This window comes from Lampris incognitus, chromosome 12, assembly GCF_029633865.1.
Source record: "Lampris incognitus isolate fLamInc1 chromosome 12, fLamInc1.hap2, whole genome shotgun sequence".
NCBI lineage: Eukaryota > Metazoa > Chordata > Actinopteri > Lampriformes > Lampridae > Lampris > Lampris incognitus.
In genome coordinates this window covers 24,958,373-24,982,976 of record NC_079222.1, presented here as the reverse complement: position 1 = coordinate 24,982,976, position 24,604 = coordinate 24,958,373, and the positions used below count along the sequence as shown (strand labels likewise).

Sequence of the window (24,604 nt, the reverse complement as noted above, 5' to 3'; positions counted from 1 at the left end):
GAGAGAAGAAGAATTTGGTTGTTACTGAGCCGTTTAGCCCACTCCAACAATTCACTGGGGGCTGGAGGGGGGGCGGGGGGTCGCCCTGACGAGTTTTAAACCTGAATTTTGAACCCTGACCATACGTTTCGCTCCGCTCCGGCCACTTCTCCCAATGTCGGATTTCAAGCTCGGGATTGTTCGCCTCGGCCGTGTGGCCGGTAAGGTGAGTGGGAATCGAGGGCTGCCATGTGCGACAAGGGGAGGGCCCACGGGATCACAAAGCGCCGAGAAATGGTCCGCGGAGGTGGTCGGTGACAGCCAAAGCCCCCCCTCTCCCCCCGACAGTCACTGGTGATACGCAGATTGCTGAACACTGGATTTAAGTTGGGTTTCAAATGCACGTCGACCGAGCAGGAGGCACGCTGCTCTGGGTCTTGTTTTCCTCCACCGCTACTACAGTCACAGCGGCTCGGAAGCTAACGCTAGCCGGATAGCATGTTACATTAGCGGCTAACCCTTTGAATTAGTTAACTTGCCGTTAACACAAACAGAACGTCTTTATAGCAAACGTACCTGCGTTGGCCAGCGTCGTGTCGGGGGGGAAATACGCGAGGGTACTGTCGCAACTTTTGTGCTTGTAGTTCACATCTATGGACTTGGTGTAAAGTTGACCATGCCACGCTAGCACAACGTTAAGTTGGTGGCAAGTACCAGCTAACGTAATGAGGAAGCCATTGCCGCGCTACATCCATAATCTTTGTCCAACGTGACAAAGCACCGGCATGACGGCGTTGTTTGACAGCAGTGGTCTATTTTTTTTTTGTCTTTGCTAAAACGTATTATATTACAGTGTCCATGTTGTAGTGCTGCTCAAGTAAATAAAAGCGAAATTGCTCACTATCTCCGACGGACAGAATCTAGAGGTGTCGTTATGACAGAGCCAGCAGCTACCACCCACCTGCTGTGTTTCTAAGCATGTAGTTAGCATGGCAAGGACAGTAGTTACTTCATGAATGTGTGTCTCAGGACACACTCGTTGTTGACGGAGCATTTCGCTTGTGTATTTGCATCTTGTGAGGCTTGTTTCTACCCCTTTATCTCAAGACACCCACAGCCATCTCGTGCTAGGATGGTATGTTTTCCAAATGGGCTTCTGTATGAGTAATTGGGTACCGTATCAGTTTACATTTATAAACCTTTTCCACTGAATAGGAATCCACGTAGCTCAAATGGCTTCAAAATGTTATTGTACTGACATGCATCTTAGTATGGATGTGGACGGTAGTAAGTGAGATGGCTTATTGACCAAAGGGGAGAATTAAGAGTGATAATTCAGAAACGTGATTAATTGCGTTCTATGTGAAGCAACATTTTATAACAGAACCTAGTATTTACATTGAAGGTGATTGTATCTATGGATTCCAAGATTCACACCGTTTAAGTCTGATCCAAATGCACAGTGAATAATGGCAATATTATAAGGCTGGTGGGGCCTCAAGATGAGTAGAATTTGCATTAGGGTTTTGATAGTTGCTGTGTCTTCCACAGGTTGTCACTTTACTTCACTGGGGGGAGGGAAGGGGGTCTTATCAAATGTACTCATGTAGATATAGACTTGATGGCCTATTATGTAAACTATTTTTTTTCTTAAGATAACTTTCACTAGTGAGTGCCTGCTTAAATGCTATCTTTTGGCCGCATTTATGTCATTATTTAAGTCACTGATCTCAGATCTCATCTTCCTTCAGCCCCAAGCCTTAAATGGGGTTAACATTTTCTGCTCTGATGTAAGCTTGCAAGATGAGCATTAGCTACCCTTCTGCTGTAACATTCTGCATCATGTGATCATGGCAACTTAAAGTATCTTTGTACAATTAATCACAAACACATTACCTTCTTAAAGTCCCAAGCCTGAAGATCAGCGTTTATGTATCTTAATGGCACCAATTGTGACACTAGTAATTGTACAGGTGTTTGACCATTGCAAGTATCTAGGATCCATTCCACATTAAACACTTGCCAGCGCTATGTTGTCAACACCATTCCCGTTGGTACACAACAAAAAACAGTTGAACCTAAGTTTAAAGGGAAACTTCACCAATGGTTTTGTGTATGTGCAATCAGTATTGATGAGTAATGTAGTAACTTGAAGCAATAAAGTCCTCACTGTGTACTGTACTGACGGAGAAATTGTCATGCTTAGTCTTTCTCCCAGCGTCTATATGTACCGTAATGCATTTTGCGAAAGCCTCTGTATCATCATCCATAAAGTCCTCTTTGCTAGTGTTGTGGGACATCATAACGTTGCTTAAGTTTTGCCCACACTACAAGATTTTCCAGGTCTTAACAGATGTTGAAAATGCGAGAAACCCCACACAACAACATATAATGATAAAGTTCACATTTTTGGCCCTTGTTTGATTATCTGGTGTGTGTGCACTACACACAGTGATTTGGCCAAAACAGCACACCATACACTAACACCCCATTTAGACTGCAGGCAAATCCGATTTGTTTCTCAAATCTGATCTTTAGGACTGACTGTCCAGGCTGTTATTTGCAAGTGATCAGATCAGATTTGGCTTTGTTCAGACTGCAGCCACATCGTCGACCGATCTGCATTGGTTGCTGTGATAATGACGTAGGCGTGGGTACATTGCACGTGTGTTGTATGACGTAATATGCTGGCGACTTTTGTGCAGACAGACAACAAAACACCATGGAGATATGTCATCTCACCCTTCAGGCACTGTCAAGTCGCTGTGCAGAACTCCTCCGTCACACTAGACAACATCAGCGACAGAGGAGGCTGGTATATACCACAATATACCAAGTCCAGTTGCACTCGATTCAATTCCTTTGGATAACCATGACCTGGATGAATGAGAACATTCACAGACATATATACCACAATGTTCCATGCTGCAGTCACGGTAGCCTTCGCTAGGCAGCGCGAACACTTTTCGGGTTGCACCAGCAGTGTGGTGCAACCCGAAAAGTGTTGACTGGTGGGAAAATGGACTGTGGCATCCCCCAACAAGATATGAGATAGTTCGCTTCTTCGTCTGTCCAGGCACTATTATTCTCCATTTTTTAGGTTGTCTTCCTTCTCGTTGCATGTGGGTTTGAACTTCCGCGCTCAGAATCTGACGTTAACATGTGTTGTGTTGTGTTGTGTTGTGTCACATTGCGAGTGACGTAATGGACAGTTTGAAATCTGATTTGAGTGGCTAGAGCATCCAGACTGAGACGCATCTTTAGAAACCCGATTTGAATCAAATATGAAACCACCTCCGAATGTGGCTCAAATCTGATTTGCAAAGATCAGATTCCAATGTGTTTTTTGCTGTACAGACTACATAAAAGAAATCAGATTCTAATCTGGATTTGCCAAAAATCGGATTTGGGCTGCCAGTTTAAACGGGTGTAACAGATTCCATTCACAATCAACAATGAACAACCACAGTTCCTACTCAAAACCGGAAATCTCGCTAATCTTTCACAATATAACCTGGATAAAATGGGACTTTCGCAGATGCCGTCATGGTTGTTGTGTTTATGAATTCTACCACTTCTGTCAGCTTAGCTCCCTTTTGGCTATTGGTCTTTCCCGCGTGACAGTCCACAGACTGCGTCCTCGGCGTTCCTCAATTTATTATTGAGAACGAGGATGTGTTTTTGGATATCGTATTCAGAGCAGATTGGAGTATTAGAAACCCTGCTAGGCTGTCATTTTTCCGGCTACTAAATGATGTCACGATACGTTACAACCTGTTGGCAAGTTAGACAGACAAACCACGACATTTTTCCTTCTTACCAAGTCCAAATGCTTTGATGTAAAAGTTAGCTTGCCTTGCACTCCTTATAAAGCAGCAGGTGGTAATGTGGACAGCTCATTAGGGTCGACGTGTTGCCCCTGTTAAATGTTTTGTCTGATGTGTTATGCACCCCTGCATTTGGATATTCATGGTTTAGCAATTATTTAAAATATTTCAGTAATGGAAAGTATCTAAAAAGACATTTTGTTTGCATGCCAGTCTTCAGGACAGATATATTGTGAGTGTCTCCAGAGGCGAGACTCCAGCAGGAACAGCAGCTATTTGACCAGTTTAATTGCTGTGTTCCATTCAGCTTCAAAATAAAAAAACAAAAAACAAAAGTAATGTTATACAAAATATTTGAGTTGAGTTATGGCTAGTTAATTAGATTGTGCAGCTCCAATGTAAGATTTATACAAGAAAGACTTACCTGGTGTTTTGCCTCAAAAATATAAAAACAATAAAGATTGCTTCTGTGGTTGCATTACAAATAATGACCCAGCTGAACTTGAATATTTTGGATATAGTCTTGTAAAATGGACAAAAACAGTTTCTCCTACAGTTGTTACAAACTTATGTGTTATTGTCATGTCAGTAAATCTTAACATTCTTTTGTTTCAGACAAAGTACACTCTGATTGATGAACAGGACATACCACTGGTAGAAAATTATGCCTTTGAGGTAAACTGCTATAATTAGTTATGTTTGTATGTAGCTAATGGAATAGACTTTGTATCAAATGTAAAGTGGAAAAATAAACAAGTGGACTAGTTACAAAAGACAAAGTCATTTCACTGTTCATCCAAATGTCGACTTCAGTTTTGGTGTGAAGCGGGGAAACCCCAGCATTTATAGTGGTGGAGATGCCACACCCCCTGATGGATGAGGACCTAATTGTGGACATTTATCCTGACTGGGCATTCATCAAAATGGCCACAAGGGCCACTATGAACGCCAGACCAACAAAGAAAACCAGACCACAACACAAAACGAGAATACACTGTCATCCCCTATGTGGCTGGAATTTCTGAGGAATTCTGCAGGATTTGTACCAAAACACAATATTCAGTACATGCTAGGGCAACAATTGGTCCATCTGATGGACCACATACCAAAACAGCTAAAGACTGTCACTGTCTATGCTTAAAAGTGTAGCAAGGAATGTACAGACGTGTACATCAGGGACACAGAACGGCCCCTTTGTAGATGCATGACAGCACAGGAGAGTGAACACATTGGGTCAAGACTTAGCAGTTTACACATTTACAAGACAAGAAATTTTAAGCACGAGGTGTGCTACAAATTCTGGGCTGAGAAGACAGGTGTTTTGAGAGAAGCGTAAAGGAAGCCATTTATGTTAAGCTGGAACTGCCCTCACTGAACCGGGGGTGGGTGGGATGGGGGTAGTGACATAATTGCAGAGTTTATAACACTGAAATTATGCCACCACCTCATGGGTTCTCTACGTGTAAACCAAGCTAGAGGAGGGGGATCACCCAGGGTGTGATGTCAGGCTCAGAGAGCGGAGAAGGTTTGAAGTCCTCAGAACATGTGTCCAATGATGTCCTCAACCATCAGGGAGAGTGTCATCTCCACAGCTATATGCATATGGGTTTTCCTCATTTCACACCAGATCTGAAAGCCATTCAGATGAACAATGCAGTGTCTTCAACTTGTTGGTAACTAGTCAAGTTGTGTCTTTATTCTACTTTTGAATGTTACTACCTGGATGACTGAGATGGATCTACACACATAGACTTAGTACATTTGTCTAACAATTTGTCAATTCTATTTATAGGCACGCATGGAGGTAGATGCAGATGGCAACGGGGCTAAGATCTTTGCCTATGCTTTTGACATTGGGAAAGGGCGCTGGGCAGGCAGGCCACTGCATGAGCTACTCTGGTGAGTTACCCATGGTTAGTAACTACATAGATTGCCCTCACCGGAAGGCTCTGGATTCGAGCCCATGTGTTTCTGGGATCCATTCAGCTGAAGTATTCTTGGAACAGGAGGACAGTGACCCTTTAGAAGGGGGTTTGACGAATCTCACTTTTTGCTGTGACATGCAGATGGTAGGGTCAGGATTTGGTGTAAACAGCATGAATCCATCTAGCTTTATGTTAAGTGTACCAGCTGGTGATGATGGTATAATGTGAGAATTTTTTTTTTTGGCATATTCTAGACCAGCGGTGGCTAACCATGTGCCATGGAGAGCCATGTGTATGCAGGTTTTCATTCCAACCTGACTCCCCACCAGGTGATTTCGAAGGGTTGCTAATCAGTCAAATCACCTGGTGTGGAGTCCTGCTGGAATGAAAACCTGCATATATATGGCTCTCTGTGGCACATGGTTAGCCACCCCTGTTCTAGACCCCTTAATGTGAATTAGGCATCATTTGAATCCCACAGCGTACCTGAGCATTGTTGCTGATCATGTGCATCTCTTTATGGCCACATTGAAACCGTTTTTTAATGACTTTGCAGCGGGATAGTGCAGCATGTCACAAAGCATGCGTCATCTCAAGCTGATTCCACAAACATGACAGTGACTTCAGTAGAACATCCAATAGAACATCTTTGGGGTGAGGTGGAATGGGAGAGTCACAGCATGAACGTGAGGCAGACAGATCTGCAGGCATTGCATGATAGTGTTGAGTCTGCATGGACCAAAATCCTAAGGATTGTTTCCAGCACTAATCTATGCTGCAAAGAATTCAGGCTGTTTCCAAGGCACAAGGTGGGGTCCTGCCTCGTACCGAATAGGTGTACCTAAGAAAGTGGCTCCTGAGTGTATGTGCGCTGCAAACAAATGTATGAGCTCCTCTCTGTCCCCTTTTAAAAAAAGAGTTCAGATCTTCCTTTTCCATATTTCAGGGGAGCTTGATGAAGCAATGATCAGCTATCTTCATTTTGCAACATACAGCAGACTACCTAATTGGTGATTTTTGAAAATGTTTTTCCATAGGGAGAAACACAGAGGAGGCATTGCACCCAGTTTCCAAGTCGTCCACATTAACTCCGTGACAGTAGACAACCGGCTGGACAATCTCCGCCTGGTACCAGTGGGTTGGAGCACCAAGCCAGAGGAAATTTCAAGCAAGCAGAGGTAGGACCATGGGGGTGACAGAATACAGAAAATCAGGGCTTGGCCCACACAGTGAGACAACCCTTGTAGGGCATCTTTTGGTATCTTACCAAGGTCAAGCGTTTTCTTTTGATAGCCATTTGTTTCCCCATCAGTGTGGTGCAGTTTAGGACAAAACATTACTTGGAAACAATTTCAGGAAAAGCAGAAAATTCTATGTATAATAGGGGTGTGACTCTTAAACTGTTGATCCATAACAGAAGTAATAAAGATATAGAAAAATACCAAAATGTTAAATGCAATTGAAAAAGAAAATGCGCTACCATTAATAAAATAATTTTAAGCCATTTGATTTTACACTGTCCTATTCTGACTGTGATGTTGGTATAGGTGCTGATTTTATTACATTTTCATTTTTCATTTTTCTTGATCAGCTCTTGCGATATAACGTGTCTGTATGAATGAATGTGTGTAGAGAAATTCAAACAGACAATTCGAAATGATTAGCAAAGAATGCGAGAGAAGAAGCAGCATTTGATAACGTTTTGATTAGATGTCTCATGATAAAGTGAAATGTTAACTTTGCGACATTGAGTAGACATACAGCCACAGCACCAGAGTGATGCTAAATCATGTCAGATTTAAACATCCAACGGTAACTGTACGACAGCAGTCATGCTGTCAGTTTGAGTGCATAATCTTGTTTTGGCCTTTTATTGAAAGAAAGCCAGCATCTTTATTTTTTCCTTTTGGCTTAAAAAAAATACTTAGTATTGTGCTTTAAGTTACTGGGAACAAAGCTATTTGAATTCTTTGTCGCTTTAATCAAACGTGTAAAATTTTCTTTTTTGTATGTTTTGATTTTATAAAGATTCTGCTAAGTCAGCAAATTATTAGACCTATTTATGTTCTCAATGCTCTTGTTTGTTCTGAAGTTATCCGCAGTTAGGCATAAACCTGTCTGGCACTTTTCCTCAATTTGTACTCCATAATAACCCCCCCCCCCCAATTCAAATTTCTGTGGTTTCTTTACGAGGATTATTGAGCATGCATCAAGATACTTATGAGCTTACTTATGATATCTTCCTCTATTGTCTAATGTGGAGTTTCTCTAATGGAGAGTTTAAAGTGTTAACCTAGAGATGCTGTTTTCATGTTTACACCTGTCGCATCATAGCCTGCCACAGATTACTTGCAAATTTCACTGCCTTGCACACAGATCCAGCAAACACAGGAATTTGGCAATAAAACGACCATTTTAAAATTGGCGTTCGAACTTGCAAAGATAGGCTGATCTAGCATTATGTTGTCTATGGGTGAACCTTGGAGTGCTTTTCTGAACTGAATGAGAATTGTCAATCCTTTATTCTTGACTTCCATTGTAATACAGCTGGCTTGCAGAAGTTGTGTCCAGTATAAAGTATAGGATGGTTGTCTGAAAGCGCCTTCCATTATGCGAAGACAATTCCAATACAGCCAGACAGCACAATGATGGACCCTTTTTGCATTTTTTGGCACTTCTCCCTAACTCTCTTATGCCTCCTCTGTTGGCTTGCTGCAACAACTCACTTCTTGTGGGGTTACAGAGTGACTTTTAGCATGGTTTAGAAATTGCTTAATGTCTATATCATTCTGTGAACGCTTTGTAGACTCCTCAACATACTCTCAGCCTGTTGAGGTCAAAAAAAAGGACTGTTTTTAGTGGATGTTATTTGCTGAGCACTATTGCCCCAAAGGATTACATTGGAGCATGGTGCGCAGCAGTTGGCTTATGCATGCTTGCTCAATGCTAGATCAGTTTACCAGTTTCTGCCACCCATTCCTTGGTTTGACTCCTAACAACAGGAAAATAAGGCTTATGTTGAAGCAAAATATTGGGTTTCCCTTTAAAATGGCTTAGTAGCTTGCTATCTGGCATTCCCCACAAATGCATAATGCTTTAAACCATGATGGGAAATCCTTTTTCTTTCCTTTTTTTCTCCCGTTAGGGGTTGCCACAGTGGATCATCCATTTCCATCCCTTCCTGTCCTCTGCTTCTTCCTTTGTCAGGCCAGCCACCTGCATGTCCTTCCTCACCACATCCATAAACCTCCTCTTTGGCCTTCTTGTTTTCATCTTTTCTGGCAGCTCTATCTTCAGCATTCTTCTCCCAATAAACCCAGCATCTCTACCCCACTCATCTCCAAACCATCTCAATCTTGCCTCTCTTGCTCTGTCTACAAACCATCTAACCTGAGCTGTCCGTCTTAATATACTCATTCCTAATCCTGTTCTTCTTCATCACGCCCAATGAAAATCTTAGCATCTTCAACTCTGCCCCCTCCAGCTCACCTCGTCTTTTCGTCAGTGCCATCATCTCCAAACCATACAATATAGCTGTTCTCACTACCATCTTGTGAACCCTCCCTTTAACTCTTGCTGGTACCTTTCTGTCACAAATCACTCCTGACAGTCTTCTCCACCCACTCCACCCTGCCTCCACTCTCTTCTTCACCTCTCTTCCACACTCCCTATTACTTTAAACAGTTGTCACAAAGTATTTAAGCACACCTCCTTCATCACCTCTACTAATTGCATCATCATCATTCCACTGTCCTCTCTCTCGTTCGCGCGTATATATTCTATCTATATATATTGTATCTTGCGCCTACTAACTTTCATTCCTCTTCTCTCCAGTGCATACCTCTACCTCTACAGGTTTTCTTCAACCTGCTCCTTACTCTCACTATACACTCACCGGCCACTTTATTAGGCACACCTGTCCAACTGCTCGTTAACGCAAATTTCTAATCAGCCAATCACATGGCAGCATCTCAATGCATTTAGGCATGTAGACATGGTCAAGATGATCTGCTGCAGTTCAAACCGAGCATCAGAATGGGGAAGAAAGGTGATTTAAGTGACTTTGAACGTGGGATGGGTGTTGGTGCCAGACGGGCTGGTCTGAGTATTTCAGAAACTGCAGATCTACTGGGATTTTCACGCACAACCATCGCTAGGGTTTATAGAGAATGGTCCCAAAAAGGGAAAATATCCAGTGAGCGGCAGTTCTGTGGGTGAAAATGCCTTGTTGATGCCAGAGGTCAGAGGAGAATGGCCAGACTGGTTCGAGCTGATAGAAAGGCAAAAGTAACTCAAATAACCACTCATTACAACCGAGGTATGCAGAAGAGCATCTCTGAACGCACAACACGTCGAACCTTGAGGCAGATGGGCTACAGCAGCAGAAGACCACACCGGGTGCCACTCCTGTCAGCTGAGAACAGGATATTGAGGCTACAATTCGCACAGGCTCACCAAAATTGGACAATAGAAGATTGGAAAAACGTTGCCTGGTCTGATGAGTCTCGATTTCTGCTGCGACATTCGGATGGTAGGATCAGAATTTGGCGTCAACAACATGAAAGCATGGATCCATCCTGCCTTGTATCAACGGTTCAGGCTGGTGGTGGTGGTGTAATGGTGTGGGGGATATTTTCTTGGCACACTTTGGGCCCCTTAGTACCAATTGAGCATCGTGTCAACGCCACAGCCTACCTGAGTATTGTTGCTGACCATGTCCATCCCTTTATGACCACAGTGTTCCCATCTTCTGATGGCTACTTCCTGCAGGATAACGCGCCATGTCATAAAGCTCGAATCATCTCAGACTGGTTTCTTGAACATGACAATGAGTTCACTGTACTCAAATGGCCTCCACAGTCACCAGATCTCAATCCAATAGAGCACCTTTGGGATGTGGTGGACCAGGAGATTCGCATCATGGATGTGCAGCCGACAAATCTGCAGCAACTGTGTGATGCTATCATGTCAATATGGACCAAACTCTCTGAGGAATGTTTCCAGTACCTTGTTGAATCTATGCCACGAAGGATTAAGGCAGTTCTGAAGGCAAAAAGGGGTCCAACCCGGTACTAGCAAGGTGTACCTAATAAAGTGGCCAGTGAGTATAGATCACAATGTCATCCGCAAACATTATTGTCTATGGACCCTCCTGCCTGAGCTTGTCCGTCAACCTGTCTATCATCATCGCAAACGAGAAAGGGCAAAAAGGCTCAAAGCCGGTCCTTTTTCGTTTTTTTTTTTTTCTACCCAATTGTATCCAGCCATTACCCCACTCTTCTGAGCCGTCCCGGTTGTTGCTGCATCCCCTCTGCTGATCCAGGGAGGGCTGCAGACTACCCTATGCCTCCTCCGATACATACGGAGTCGCCAGCTGCTTCTTTTCACCTGACAATGAGGAGTTTCACCAGGGGGACGTAGCACGTGCAAAGATCACGCTATTCCCCCCAATCCCCCCCCTTCCCTGGACAGGCGCCCCCAACGACCAGAGGAGGTGCTAGTACAGCAATCAGGACACCTACCCACATCCAGCCTCCCACCCGCAGACATGGCCAATTGTGTCTTGCCCGACCAAGCCGGAGGTAACACGGGAATTCGAACTGGCGATCCCCATGTTGGTAGGCAACGGAATAAACCGCCACGCTACCCAGACACCCCTTCATTACTCTTTCCCATATCTTCATGCTGTAGCTGATCATCTTTATACCTCTGCACTTGCTACAGCTCTGCACATCAACATCACCATTACGCTTGAAAATCCGTACTGATATACTTCTTCTCCACTCCTCAGGCATCATCTCACTTTCCAAGATTGTCTTAACAATCTAGTTAAAAACTCAACTGCCATCTCTCCTAAACATCTCTATGCCTCCACAGGTATGTCATCTGGACCAGCTGCCTTTCCAGTCTTCATCCTCTTCATAGCTGCCCTCACTTCCTTCTTGCTAATCCACCACACTTCCTGATTCACTATCCCCACATCATCGAACCTTTTCTCTCATTTACTTCATTCATCAGTCCCTCAAAACACTCCTTCCAATTTCTCAACACACTCTCCTCGTTTGTCAGCACATTTCCATCTCTATCCTTCATTGCCCTAGCCTGCTGTGCATCCTTCCCAGCTTGGTCCCTCTGTCTAGACAATTGGTACAAGTCCTTTTCTCCTTCCTTGGTGTCCAACCTCTGATATAACTCACTGTATGCCTTTCCTTTGCCTTTGCCACCTCTCTTGGCTTTACACTGCATCTCCTTGTATTCCTGTCTACTTTCTTCATCTCTCTGACTATCCTACTTCTTCTTTGCCAACCTCTTCCTTTGCTAACTTTCCTGTACATCCTTATTCCACCACCAAATCTCATTGTCTTCCTTCCTCTGTTCAGATGACACACCAAGTACCGTCCTAGCTGTCTCCCTCACTATTTCTGCAGTGGTTGCCCAGCCATCCGGCAATTCTTCACTACCACGCAGTGCCTGTCTTAACTCCTCCCTGAACTCCAAACAGTTCCACCACTTGATCCTTGGTTCTCTTCCTCTTTCTTGATCTCCAAAGTCATCCTATGGACCACCATCTGATGCTGCCTAGCTATATTCTCTCCTGTCACCACCTTGCAGTCTCCAATCCCTTTCAGATCGTGCCTCCTGCATAAGATATAGTCCACCTGTGTACACCTTCATCTACTCTTATACGTCACCCCATGGCCCTCCCTCTTCCAGCTATTTCCATCCTTTTAGCAAAATCCACAACTATCTGTCCTTTCACATTCCTGTCCTTGACACCATACCTACCCATCGCCGCTTCCCTTCACCAACATGCCCCTCGAAGTTCATCTCAACCACCACTGTCTTCTCCTTTGGTACACCCTTCACCCCTTCATCCAACTCACTCCAAAAGTCTTCTTTCTCTTCCATCTCACACCCAACTTGTGGGGCATATGCGCAGATAACATTCATCATCACACCTTCGATTTTCAGCTTTATACTCATCACTCTGTCTGACACACTCTTCACCTCCAACACATTCTTGACATACTCTTCCTTCAGAATTACCCTTTCCCCATTTCTCCTCCCATCCACACCATGGTAGACAAGTTTGAACTTACCTCCGATGCTCCTGGCCTTACTCCCCTTCCACCTGGTCTCTTGCACACACAGTATATCTACCTTCCTTCTCTCCATCATATCACCCATCTCTCTCCCTTTATCAGTTGTAGTGCCAACATTCAAAGTTCCGACTCTCATTGTTCATCCTGCAATCTGACCTATTATGTTCTATTCTTGTCCATTATTATCTTGTTTTTGGCAGAAATACTTCGATGCAATGTCAAAAATACTTGGGATCACTATAAATGTCCCTCCCCATATTGCCATATTTGGGCTTCTACAGGACTACAACCAATATACCTCCAAGCAATTAGATATTCTAGCTTTCACTTCCTTAATGATAAGACGCCATCTTCTTCTTCACTGGAAGTCAACCAAAGCTCCCTCCAGCAGTCAGTGGCTCTGTGATATCATGTCCGTTCTAAAGCTAGAGAAGATTAAATATTCCGGGAGAGCTAATTCTGATAAGTTCTATAATAAGTGGCAATCTTTTTTGGCGTTCTTCAACTCTCATCAGTCTCTGTCCTCTGATTGGCAGAAACACCCCCCCCCGCACACACACACACATCTCCTTTCTTATTTACCAATTTCCCCCTCTGGTTCATTTCTGGTTTAATTAATTAATTCGCTAGCCAGTTAAATAAATAATTAATTAATTCACTTATGTACTTACCTCTAGTTTAGTTTTTTTGTTTTGCTTTGCTTTGTTTTTTATAATATGTAAACACCTTTAAAAAGGCAGAAAACTTGTTTTTCTTTATCCATTGGGATGCACAGTACTTTGATTATATTACTATTATTATGTAGCTATGTTTTAATTGTGACACTCATTGTTAAACTGACATTGTTTTGTCTTCTCATGTTCTCACGTGCCATATTTTCCAATTAAAATATATATATATATATATATATAAACAGTTCTGACTCTCACCTCCACACTCCTACCCTTCCTCCTCTCCCGCTGCCTCTAGACATGCCTTCCCCTCGTTTTCTCCTTCACCCAACAGTAGCTTAGTTTCCACCGGCACTCTGCTGGCCAACAGTACCGGTGGCAGTTGTTGGTAACCTGGGCCTCGACCGATCCTGTATGGAAGTCTGATTTATGATCTGCATATTTGATTTGGCAAAGGGTTTATGCCGGATGCCCTTCCTGACACAGCTCTCCCCATTTACCGGGGCTTGGGACCGGCACTAAGAAGGCACTGGCTTGTGCACTGGCTAGGTTTATTTAGTGCGAATATAGTTTTAAAAATTTAGAGCATGCATATAATCTATGGATGGTAATTAGTGGAAAGAAAACTAAACATGCAAAACAATTAAAATTGACCTTCTCAAAACATCCTTTAACAACATAAGGCTAGGGAATTAATTTATCCAGTTTGGGGTTAAGAATGGTACAGTTAAACATTTGTAAAAGAAAATACCCCGATTCCAATGAAGTTGGGACGTTGTGTAAAACGTAAATAAAAACAGAATACAATGATTTTCAAATCCTTTTCGACCCATATTCAATTGAATACACTACAAAGACAAGATATTTAATGTTCAAACTGATAAACTTTATTGTTTTTTTGCAATTATTCACTCATTTTGAATTTGATGCCTGCAACACGTTCCAAAAAAGCTGGGACAGGGGCATGTTCACCACTGTGTTACATCACCTTTCCTTTTAACAACACTCAATAAGTGTTTGAGAACTGAGGACACTAAATGTTGAAGCTTTGTAGGTGGAATTCTTTTCCATTCTTGCTTGATGTACGACTGCAGTTGCTCAACAGTCCGGGGTCTCCATTGTCATATTTTGCGCTTCATAATGCGCCACACATTTTCAATGGGAGACAGGTCTGGACTGCAGGCAGGCCAGTCTAGTACCCGCACTCTTTTACTACGAAGCCCCGCTGTTGTAACACGTGCAGAATGTGGCTTGGCATTGTCTTGCTGAAATAAGCAGGGACGTCCCTGAAAAAGACATCGCTTGGATGGCAGCATATGTTGCTCCAAAACCTGTATGTACCTTCAGCATTAATGGTGCCTTCACAGATGTGCAAGTTACCCATGATGCCATGGGCACTAACACACCCTCATACCATCACAGATTCTGGCTTTTGAACTTTGCGCTGATAACTATCTGGATGGTCCTTTTCCTCTTTAGCCCGGAGGACACGACATCCATGATTTCCAAAAAGAACTTGAAATGTGGACTCGTCAGACCGGAGCACACTTTTCCACTTTGCGTCAGTCCATCTCAGATGAGCTCGGGCCCAGAGAAGCCGGCGGCATTTCTAGGTGTTGTTGATATATGGCTTTCGCTTTGCATGGTAGAGTTTTAACTTGCATTTGTAGACGTAGCGACGAACTGTGTTGACTGACAATGGTTTTCTGAAATGTTCTTGAGCCCACGTGGTAAGATCCTTTGCAGAATGATGTCGGTTTTTAATGCAGTGCCACCTGAGGGATTGAAGGTCACGGGCATTCAATGTTGGTTTTCGGCCTTGCCGTTTACGTGCAGAGATTTCTCCGGATTCTCTGAATCTTTTGATGATGTTATGGACTGTAGATGATGAAATCCCTAAATTCTTTGCAATTGTATGTTGAGAAACATTGTTCGTAAACTGTTGGACTATTTGCTCACTCAGTTGTTCACAAAGTGGTGAACCTCACCCCATCCTTGCTTGTGAATGACTGAACCTTTCAGGGATACTCATTTTTACCCAATCATGACACTCACCCGTTTCCAATTAACTTGTTCATCTGTGGAATGTTCCAAACAGGTGTTTTTTGAGCATCCCTCAACTTTCCCAGTCTTTTGTTGCCCCTGTCCCAGCTTCTTTGGAACGTGTTGCAGGTATCAAATTCAAAATGAGTGAATATTTGCAAAAAATAATAAAGTTTATCAGTTTAAACATTAAACATCTTGTCTTTGTAGTGTATTAAATTGAATATAGGTAGAAAAGGATTTGCAAATCATTGTATTCTGTTTTTAGTCACGTTTTACACAACGTCCCAACTTCATTGGAATTGGGGTTTGTAAATAAAAATGTTTACCGTGCTCTTCTAACAACTTGTCTGAACAGGGAGTACTTCTTGTTCAAGTACAAGTTTTCTTATGAGGCGATTCATCCATTTTAGCTGTTAGAGCTACTGAAGCAAGACTGAAGTATTTATTTCCTCGTAGCCAGTAAATATTGCCCCTCCTCTCTCGAGCTGTTGATGGAGTGATAAACTGACTGACGTAATAACAATATTTGGTGTTCTTAAGCCAAACAAGAAAATGACAGATGAGCTGAAACGCAACCAGGAGAATTTGAAAACATCTTCGAGGACCGAAAAACTTGTCAAGTGCAATGTGCAGGGGTTTTTTTGGGGGGTTTTTTGTTTTTTTTTCATAGAAATGCACTGAAATAAAATTGATCAGCAATGTCATTTGATCCTATTCTCCAACCTCTTCTCCAGAGAACAGTCTCTGTACTGGCTGGCCATCCAGCAGGTGCCGGCTGATCCAGTGGAGGAGCAGTACCTTGAGTTGAGCCGCACACGCTACTACAACGCTAACGGGGAGCTGGTGGAAGAGGAGGAGTGCTCCTGCACCTACTACGAGTGTCACTATCCCCCTTGTTCTCTCATTGAAAGGAGGGTACGTGCCATTACTAACATTTGTATGACTGACAATGTTAGCTGTATATGGTCTGTAATATTACCAACCCATACTTAGTGGCAGTGATCAATCCAAAATGATGTCCCTCCAAATTTGTGAAAATAGTGGAGTTCAGAAGAAAAGGCACAGAGCTGTGGATACATTGAAGGATCATATACGTGTGCACCCCAATATCATGACATTTGTATGCAAAGGGCACAGTAACAATATAGATGACACTTGGGGGGCATCCAGGTGGCGTGGCGGCCTATTCCATTCTCTAACAACATGGGGATTACCGGTTTGAATCCCCGTGTTACCTCCAACTTGGTTGGGCATCCCTACAGACACAATTGGCCGTGTCTGTGGGTGGGAAGCCGGATGTTGGTATGTGTCCTGGTCACTGCACTAGCACCTCCTCTGGTCGGTCGGGGCGCCTATTCGGAGGGGAGGAGGAACTAGGGGGAATAGCGTGATCCTCCCACGTGCTACATCCCCCGGGCGAAACTCCTCACTGTCAGGTGAAAAGAAGCGGCTGGTGACTCCACATGTATCGAAGGAGGCATGTGGTAGTCTGCAGCCCTCCCCGGATCGGCAGAGGGGGTGGAGCAGCGACCGGGACGGCTCGGAAGAGTGGGGTAATTTGACGGGTACAATTGGGGAGAAAAAAAGAAAGATGACACATGCACCCGAAGCCCTAAAATGGTGTTGTTCTATATCTGTCCACAGCTGCGAGAGTTCAACATCTGTGGGCGCTGCCAGGTGGCACGCTACTGTGGTTCCCAGTGTCAGCAGAGGGACTGGCCCGCCCACAAGAAGCAGTGTCGCGAGCGCAAGCGTGTGATGGCCCTGGAGTCAGACCTTGAACGATGAACGATGATCCTCCTCCCTCCAGCTTAAACAAGGAAGGAAGGAGAGGGAGACGGGAGGCAGGGGAGTGGGGACTAAGTGCAAAATGGGGAGGGGGGTTAACTGCTGAAAGACTTAACAACGGAGGACAATGTTGGTTGCTTGAATGATTAATGGAGTGTAATGGGTGAGCAAGGGAAGGAGAATAAGACAAAAAGACAACTACCACTTCCCTGAACTGGTTAATCTCCATTGCTTGCTTTCCATGTGGATGGGGATGATGGGGGAAGGTATTTTGTTTCTTTTTTTTTTTTTTTTTTGTCTTTTGTTTTTTGTTTTTGATTGTTTCTCGAGGAGGGACACCCTTGAGCTTCACCTGCTGCTATAGTTTTTATATGTAAGGAGGTAAAAGAAGTTGTCCCACTGATAAAGCCTGGGTGAGATTCTTCGGACTACAGTTAAACACGGACGGTTGTCATCCACTTTATTCCTTTGTCCCAGCAACTAGGTATGACGACGTCTGTGCACATGGGAATCTAGGGGCTCCAGTACCTGGTATAAGCTGGTACAATGGGACATGGACCTTCTCACTGTACTGCTCCCTTTTTTGAATTTTGGTGCACATGGCTACAGTCGTCTTGGCCATAGGCCAATTCTCTGCCTGTTATGCTCTCCTATTGTGACCAACAACTATATGCAGCAGATAGATTTCACTGATTAAATCACACTACCAGTATTTGTGTGTGTGTGTCTTTGTGTGTGTGTGTGTGTGTGTGTGTGTGTGTGTGTGTGTGTGTGTGTGTGTGTGTGTGTGTGTGTGTGTGTCCATTATGGACTGAAAGACATAGTTGAACGTGGGTGATGGATGGGACTTAAGATTTCTGTTTTGTTAATGGGCAATTAATAAATTATCTTAAAATTTTTACAATTATTTTGGAAAATATGGAAACGATTTCCCTTTATGTTATGAAATAGCTGCTAAATAAGGGCTTTTGATTTTTTTTTTTTTTCTAGATGAGTTGCTTTGGTTGATAGCTTTAAATGCTAATCTCATTTGGGCTGTGAAAACAAGTGTTAAAATTTGCCAGATCAACAAGTTCAACTTTGTTTCCAGGAAATCTGCTAAATTTACTACATTACAACTGGACATTGTCTTGATTGGCACCCCTCCCTTATCTGTGCTTCCAATTAGTCAGATTTGACAGATTTTGATAGTCACACGAGCCCATACCACCTTACCCCAGAATCAGAATTATCTTTATTGGCCATGTAGGGTTGCACCTACATGGAATTTGACCCCGGTTTCACCGCGCTCTGTTAACGTCGAATAACAACAACAGCAACACAATAATCTTCATACTATGTATATATATATATATATATATATATACACACACATATATATACACACACACACAGCAGGCTTTTGTCATTTTTTTAGTTTTTGGGTGGGCAGGGGAGTTAGGACTACATGGTCTTGTGTTCTGTGTAAAAATGTACTGTTGTGTTTCTTAAGAACTTATCGGTGGACATCTTGCAACAAATTTCCTTGGAACTGTTTTGAAACAAATCCTGAAAATTAAAAATATGGGACCTTTTACGTTTATATATATATATATATATATATATATATACATATATATATATTGGGGGGGGGTTGGATAGGCCCAATCACTTGAGGCATTGTGTTGCGGCTTTTCTGTGATAAATCTTTTGATCTTGAATGAATGAAGCCAATGCGTCTTTGTTAAACTCGATGAGACGACTTTCCCTTCCATATTTTGCCAATATAGCACAACACACTATCACCGAGTACTGCTATGTGAACAGACATTTCAGCGGGAAAAAAAACAACTCCCACCATGCACACCCAGGTTGCTTTTTTTTGTGAGGTACAGTATGTACAGAAGCCTCGATACTCGCACCTGTTTTTATTTTCTATGTGGCAGTCGAGGGTAAACTTGTTCAGTTTTACTCCCAATGCCTGCCTTTTTTTCTGTGTATTACCCACAATGCACACTTGCTTGTGTCCCATTGTGTCTTGGATAATGACTCCAGGCATACACTCACTTATAAGCATGTAACACTGAGACTTACATGCAACTTGATTATTTTGTTTTTATGTGAACATGTTTTCAGCACTGTGCACTCAAATGTTGGCTCCTATGTTAGTGTCTTTGTTATAGAGGGTGTGATGGGAGGGTGTACAGATTTTGTCTGAAATCTTTTGTTTTGTAAGAATATAAGCATTAATCACCTAGGAATAAAGAGCTACAGTATGTGAAGTGAAGTACAGTTGGAGATAACTGATAATCTCTTCACTGTTAAATAACAAAAATAAAAGCATCAAATGAATATATGGAGTTGGTGGTTACAGGTCTAGCAGTACTTTCAGACTATAATTTGTGCACGACAAGCAACATGGAGGTAATGTTGGCTGTTAGTGCAGGGATGCTGTAGAGCCAACGGTTGTTCGTCCTGGGTGAAGCACTATGAAGTGTTAACAGTGCCTTTTAAAGGGCTACACTGTACAATATCTGAAGAGCTGCTACTCCGTAATGACCATTTATCGAGGTTTTAGTGGCACACTTGTAGAAATATCCCGTCAGCGGCCCTTTCTGGCAGCAGATTAGCCATCTGATATGGGGGAAAGTCAAAGCTTAAATACCAGTTAGTCTGCTGTAAAAGTGCAGTATCAAGAGCAAATCAGTGTTAAAAACAGGTTTGAAATGGTGTGGTTTGGCTCTTTGAATGTGGTGAGGGTCTTTGTTGTACAAATGTGTGTATGTGATGACAAATGAGTGCTTGATTAATCTAATTACAAACTTTAGTGTGATGTTGATGGTCCGAGATATCTGTTTGAAACATCGGTTTGTAACCCTGGATTGTCCCCTCTGTGTCCAGAACTCAGCTATGGGTAGGAGTTTGGGATTTAGGCCTGGCGGTTCAGTGGTTTGGTTTTCAAGTAAGGGCATAGGAGTGAGTTTGACATTGGGACGGGACGGGACGGGGGGGGCGGGGGTACATTTGCGACCCAATGTCAAATGTTCATTGGTTTCCCCACATCCAGCTATAGGAATTAAAGATAAAGACACATGGGGGCGTCCGGGTAGCTATTCCATTGCCTACCAACGTGGGGATCGCCAGTTCGAATCCCCGCGTTGTCTCCGGCTTGGTCAGGCGTCCCTACAGACAAAATTGGCCGTGTCTGCGGGTTGGAAGCCGGATGTTGGTATGTGTCCTGGTCGCTGCAATAGCGCCCCCTGTGGTCGGTCGGGGCGCCTGTTCGTGGAGGAGGGGGGAACTGGGGGGAATAGCGGGATCCTCCCACGCGCTACGTCCCCCTGGCGAAACTCCTCACTGTCAGGTGAAAAGAAGAGGCCGGCGACTCCACATGTATCAGAGGACGCACGTGGTAGTCTGCCGCTCTCCCCAGATCAGCAGAGGGGGTGGAGCAGAGACCGGGACGGTTCGGAAGAGTGGTGTAATTGGACAGGTACAATTGGGGAGAAAAAAGGGGGGGGGGATAGACACATGCTATATCCTAATCCATCCTCAACACCTGGAAGAGCCTGCTTAGCTCGTTATTGTTCTGTATGTATGAGATATCTGCTATTGAGTCACGGGCTAAAATTAGACGAACACGAGGGAAAATAATTAAAGTCCAATGTTTAATCAACCTAACTGGATAGTGGAAAAGCGTGAATTAAGAACTGCATAAGTTTTGTATTTAAACACGTAACTAAATGCATGCGTAGTCACACCATAATATTGACGAGTAAATGCCGGTAATTTACGACAACAAGCTTTGATTTATGCCCACTCCGTAGCACACTCAGTAATCTCAATCGATTATCTATACAGCAAATATGCCTTCATCCTCACACACTTCCGGGGCTTATGGGCTTCCTCCCCCCCCTTTTTTCTCCCCACTTGTACTTGGCTAATTACCCCACTCTACCGAGCTGTCCCAGTCGCTGCTCCACCCCCTCTGCCGATCCGGGGAGGGCTGCAGACTACCACATGTCTTCTCCGATACATGTGGAGTCGCCAGCAGCTTCTTTTCACCTGACAGTGAGGAGTTTCGCCCGGGGGACTTAGCGCGTAGGAGGATCACGCTATTCCCCCCAGTTCCCCCTCCTCCACGAACAGGTGCCCCGACCGACCAGAGGAGGCGCTAGTGCAGCGAACAGGACACATACCCACATCCGGCGTCCCACCCGCAGGCACGGCCAATTGCGTCTGAAGGGACCCCCGACCAAGCCGGAGGTAACGCGGGGATTCGAACCGGCGATCCCCATAAGCCTTTTGATGGCTGCAAGTTACAGTATCTCATCTCCATAGTTTTATTACCTTTTGAAATAGCGTAATAGCTATGGTTACACGTGTCAATTCCTTCAACTCTGCAGATCCAGATTTGGAAGGCCTGTATTGTGAGGAGAGATATAGTATTTAGACCGCGGCACGGTGGCGCGGTGATTAGCGCGGTCGCCTCACAGCAAGAAAGTCCTGGGTTCGAGCCCCCCAACCTTGGGGGTCGTCCCGGGTCGTCCTCTGTGTGGAGTTTGCATGTTCTCCCCGTGTCTGCGTGGGTTTCCTCCGGGTGCTCCTGTTTCCCCCCACAGTCCAAAGACATGTAGGTCAGGTGAATCGGCCATACTTAATTGTCCCTAGTTGTGAATGTGTGTGTGTGCGTGTGCGTGTGCGTGTGTGTGTGTCGGCCCTGTGATGGCTTGGCGGCCTGTCCAGGGTGTCTCCCTGCCTGCCGCACGACTGCTGGGATAGGCTCCAGCATCCCCGCGACCCTGAGAGCAGGATAAGCGGTTCGGATAATGGATGGGTGGATCTACCTGGACACCCCCGTGCAATATCCCGCAACATGGCGATAGACCAACAGACCTTGCCTCACACCCTGCTGCTCCACCTGCCTCTCCTCCACCTGCCTCTCCTCCTGTCTTTGGCCTTGCCCTGCTGCTTGTACTACCAGCGTTTGCAACATAATTAGAGAAATGTAGGCCAATTAGCTGCTGTTTACCTTCACTTTGAGTCAGTGTGCTGTCGATGAGACACCCGACTTGCACTACCTTTTCAAAAACGTCATTTTGTCCCGTTTTGATTGATTGATTGATTGATCGATTGATTGATTGGGCGGCATAATGCTGAAATTTCATTCACATATTTAGTGCTATTGGTAGGCAAAATCAGAACATGTTCGGCCAAGGGGGACGCCATTCAATAACTTGAGTGACTTGAGTTAACCTGGCGGTAAAGATAGCTGAGTGCTCATAATAATGTGATGCTAAGAATGTTTTTTTTATTCTTTTTTTTTTTATTTCCCCCCCTTTTCTCTCCAATACCTGTTCAATTAGCCCACTCTTCCGAGCCGTCCCTGTCGCTGCTCCACCCCCTCTGCCGATCCGGGGAGGGCTGCAGACTACCACATGCCTCCTCCGATATGTGTGGAGTCACCAGTCGCTTCTGTTCACCTGACAGTGAGGAGTTTCGCCAGGGGGACGTAGCGCGTGGGAGGATCGCGCTATTCCCCCGCCCCCCCCCCGAACAGGCGCCCCGACTGACCAGAGGAGGCGCTAGTGAAGCGACCACCACATATACTCGCATCCGGCTTCCCACCCGCTACGTCCCCCTGGTGAAACTCCTCACTGTCAGGTGAAAAGAAGCGGCTGGTAAATCCACATGTATCGGAGGATGTATGCGGTAGTCTGCAGCCCTCCTCTGATCGGCAGAGGGGGTGGAGCAGCGACCGGGACAGTTCGTAAGAGTGGGGTAATTGGCCAAGTACAATTGGGGGGAGAAAAAGGGGGGAAATTTGTCAAAAAAAATGTTCCTCTGGCATTTGCAGTGCCGAAACACCACAGCATTACCACATATCATAATAGGTGCAAGCAGAATGAATAAAGAAAAATTATCTACAGGTTTGTCGTATAGTGTTTATTGAAAGCATTGGCACCTCTCCGATATATGCCCTTATATGCACAGGAGGGGGCACCTATGGAACAATATAGCAGTCAGGTCCAGGTATGAACTCTTTTCAGTGGGACTAAGCAAAGTCACTTTAGTGTGCTGCATTATGGTTAAACATCAAAGTTGATAATATTATTTTCTGACGTCAAGGCATTGCAGCGTCATTTCCTGTGTCTCTGCTGGTGAGGGAAGTGATGATGAAGAGTTGTCTGACTATGGAAGCCACTGTTTGGTGGAGGCTTGAGGAGAGATCCTGACCACAACTGATACAAAAGTCTGGAAAAGTGCTTTCTTGGCTGGTCACTATTTCCATATCATTGTGGATATATTTGTGTACTAGCAGAGGCTGGATTGCAAATTGTGTAGTTGCACAGACATGCACACACTTGTCTGTCTTGTAAACAAGTGCATGGCTCTGAGTGACTGTGTATCTGTTTTATTTTTTCCGGCTAAACCCAACTTTTCATTATACCTCCTTATCTCCCAGAGGGGCATCCAGGCAATGGGTGCCTAATTAGAGACCAGACAGTGTTTGTGCAGACTGTCATCAATTTACTGAACTCCCATACCAGGGGAGAGAGGTCATCTCTTGATTTGATCATACAGACAAAGTCGGCTGCTCTGCCTGTCAGTCCCTGCCACCCCGAGCAAGCTAACTGGTAGTTTTAGGATCACACTCATTTACCTCAGTGCTTAGTGCAAAAGTGTGTGTGAGGTCTTTAGTGATGAAACTCACAGGTTTCAGTAATGTTGTTCATTTTTGTCCCCAAATTAACAAAGAGAACTTGTTTTCCCTCTTCATATAATATCAGACAGCAATGGAAAATGGGTTTGGGAGGAAATCTGCTCCCATACTGCAGGAAGCTCTGTGTTGGAAAGAGAGTCCTAGGTCTGAGTCTGGCAACCGACGAAACATACCAGCTGGTCACATACATGCAGCTCGCTGTTTGTACATCTGTTATAAATAATTGCTTTGATGAACATAATAGATTTTTTCCCCTCCTTTTTCTCCCCAATTGTATTTGGCCAATTACCCCACTCTTCCGAGCATTCCCAGTCGCTGCTCCACCCCCTCTGCCGATCCGGGGAGGGCTGCAGACTACCACATGCCTCCTCCGATACATGTGGAGTCGCCAGCCGCTTCTGTTCACCTGAGAGTGAGGCGTTTTCCCTGGGGGACGTAGCGCGTGGGGGGATCACGCTATTCCCCCCCAGTTCCCCCTCCCCACCGAACAGGCGCCCCGACCGACCAGAGGAGGCGTTAGTGCAGCGACCAGGACACATACCCACATCCGGCTTCCCACCCG

At 44.5% G+C, this 24,604-nt stretch overlaps 1 protein-coding gene across 1 annotated transcript; it reads left to right on the top strand.

Moving 5' to 3' along the window:
- zmynd19 (zinc finger, MYND-type containing 19) lies at nucleotides 1-18,901 on the top strand. The gene is made up of 6 exons (XM_056291023.1): nucleotides 1-205; nucleotides 4,422-4,481; nucleotides 5,599-5,705; nucleotides 6,769-6,909; nucleotides 16,286-16,466; nucleotides 17,196-18,901. Exons 1-6 carry the CDS (start codon nucleotides 155-157, stop codon nucleotides 17,337-17,339), a joined length of 684 nt encoding a protein of 227 aa, XP_056146998.1. The 5' UTR covers nucleotides 1-154; the 3' UTR covers nucleotides 17,340-18,901.
- Nucleotides 18,902-24,604: the final 5,703 nt, after the last annotated feature.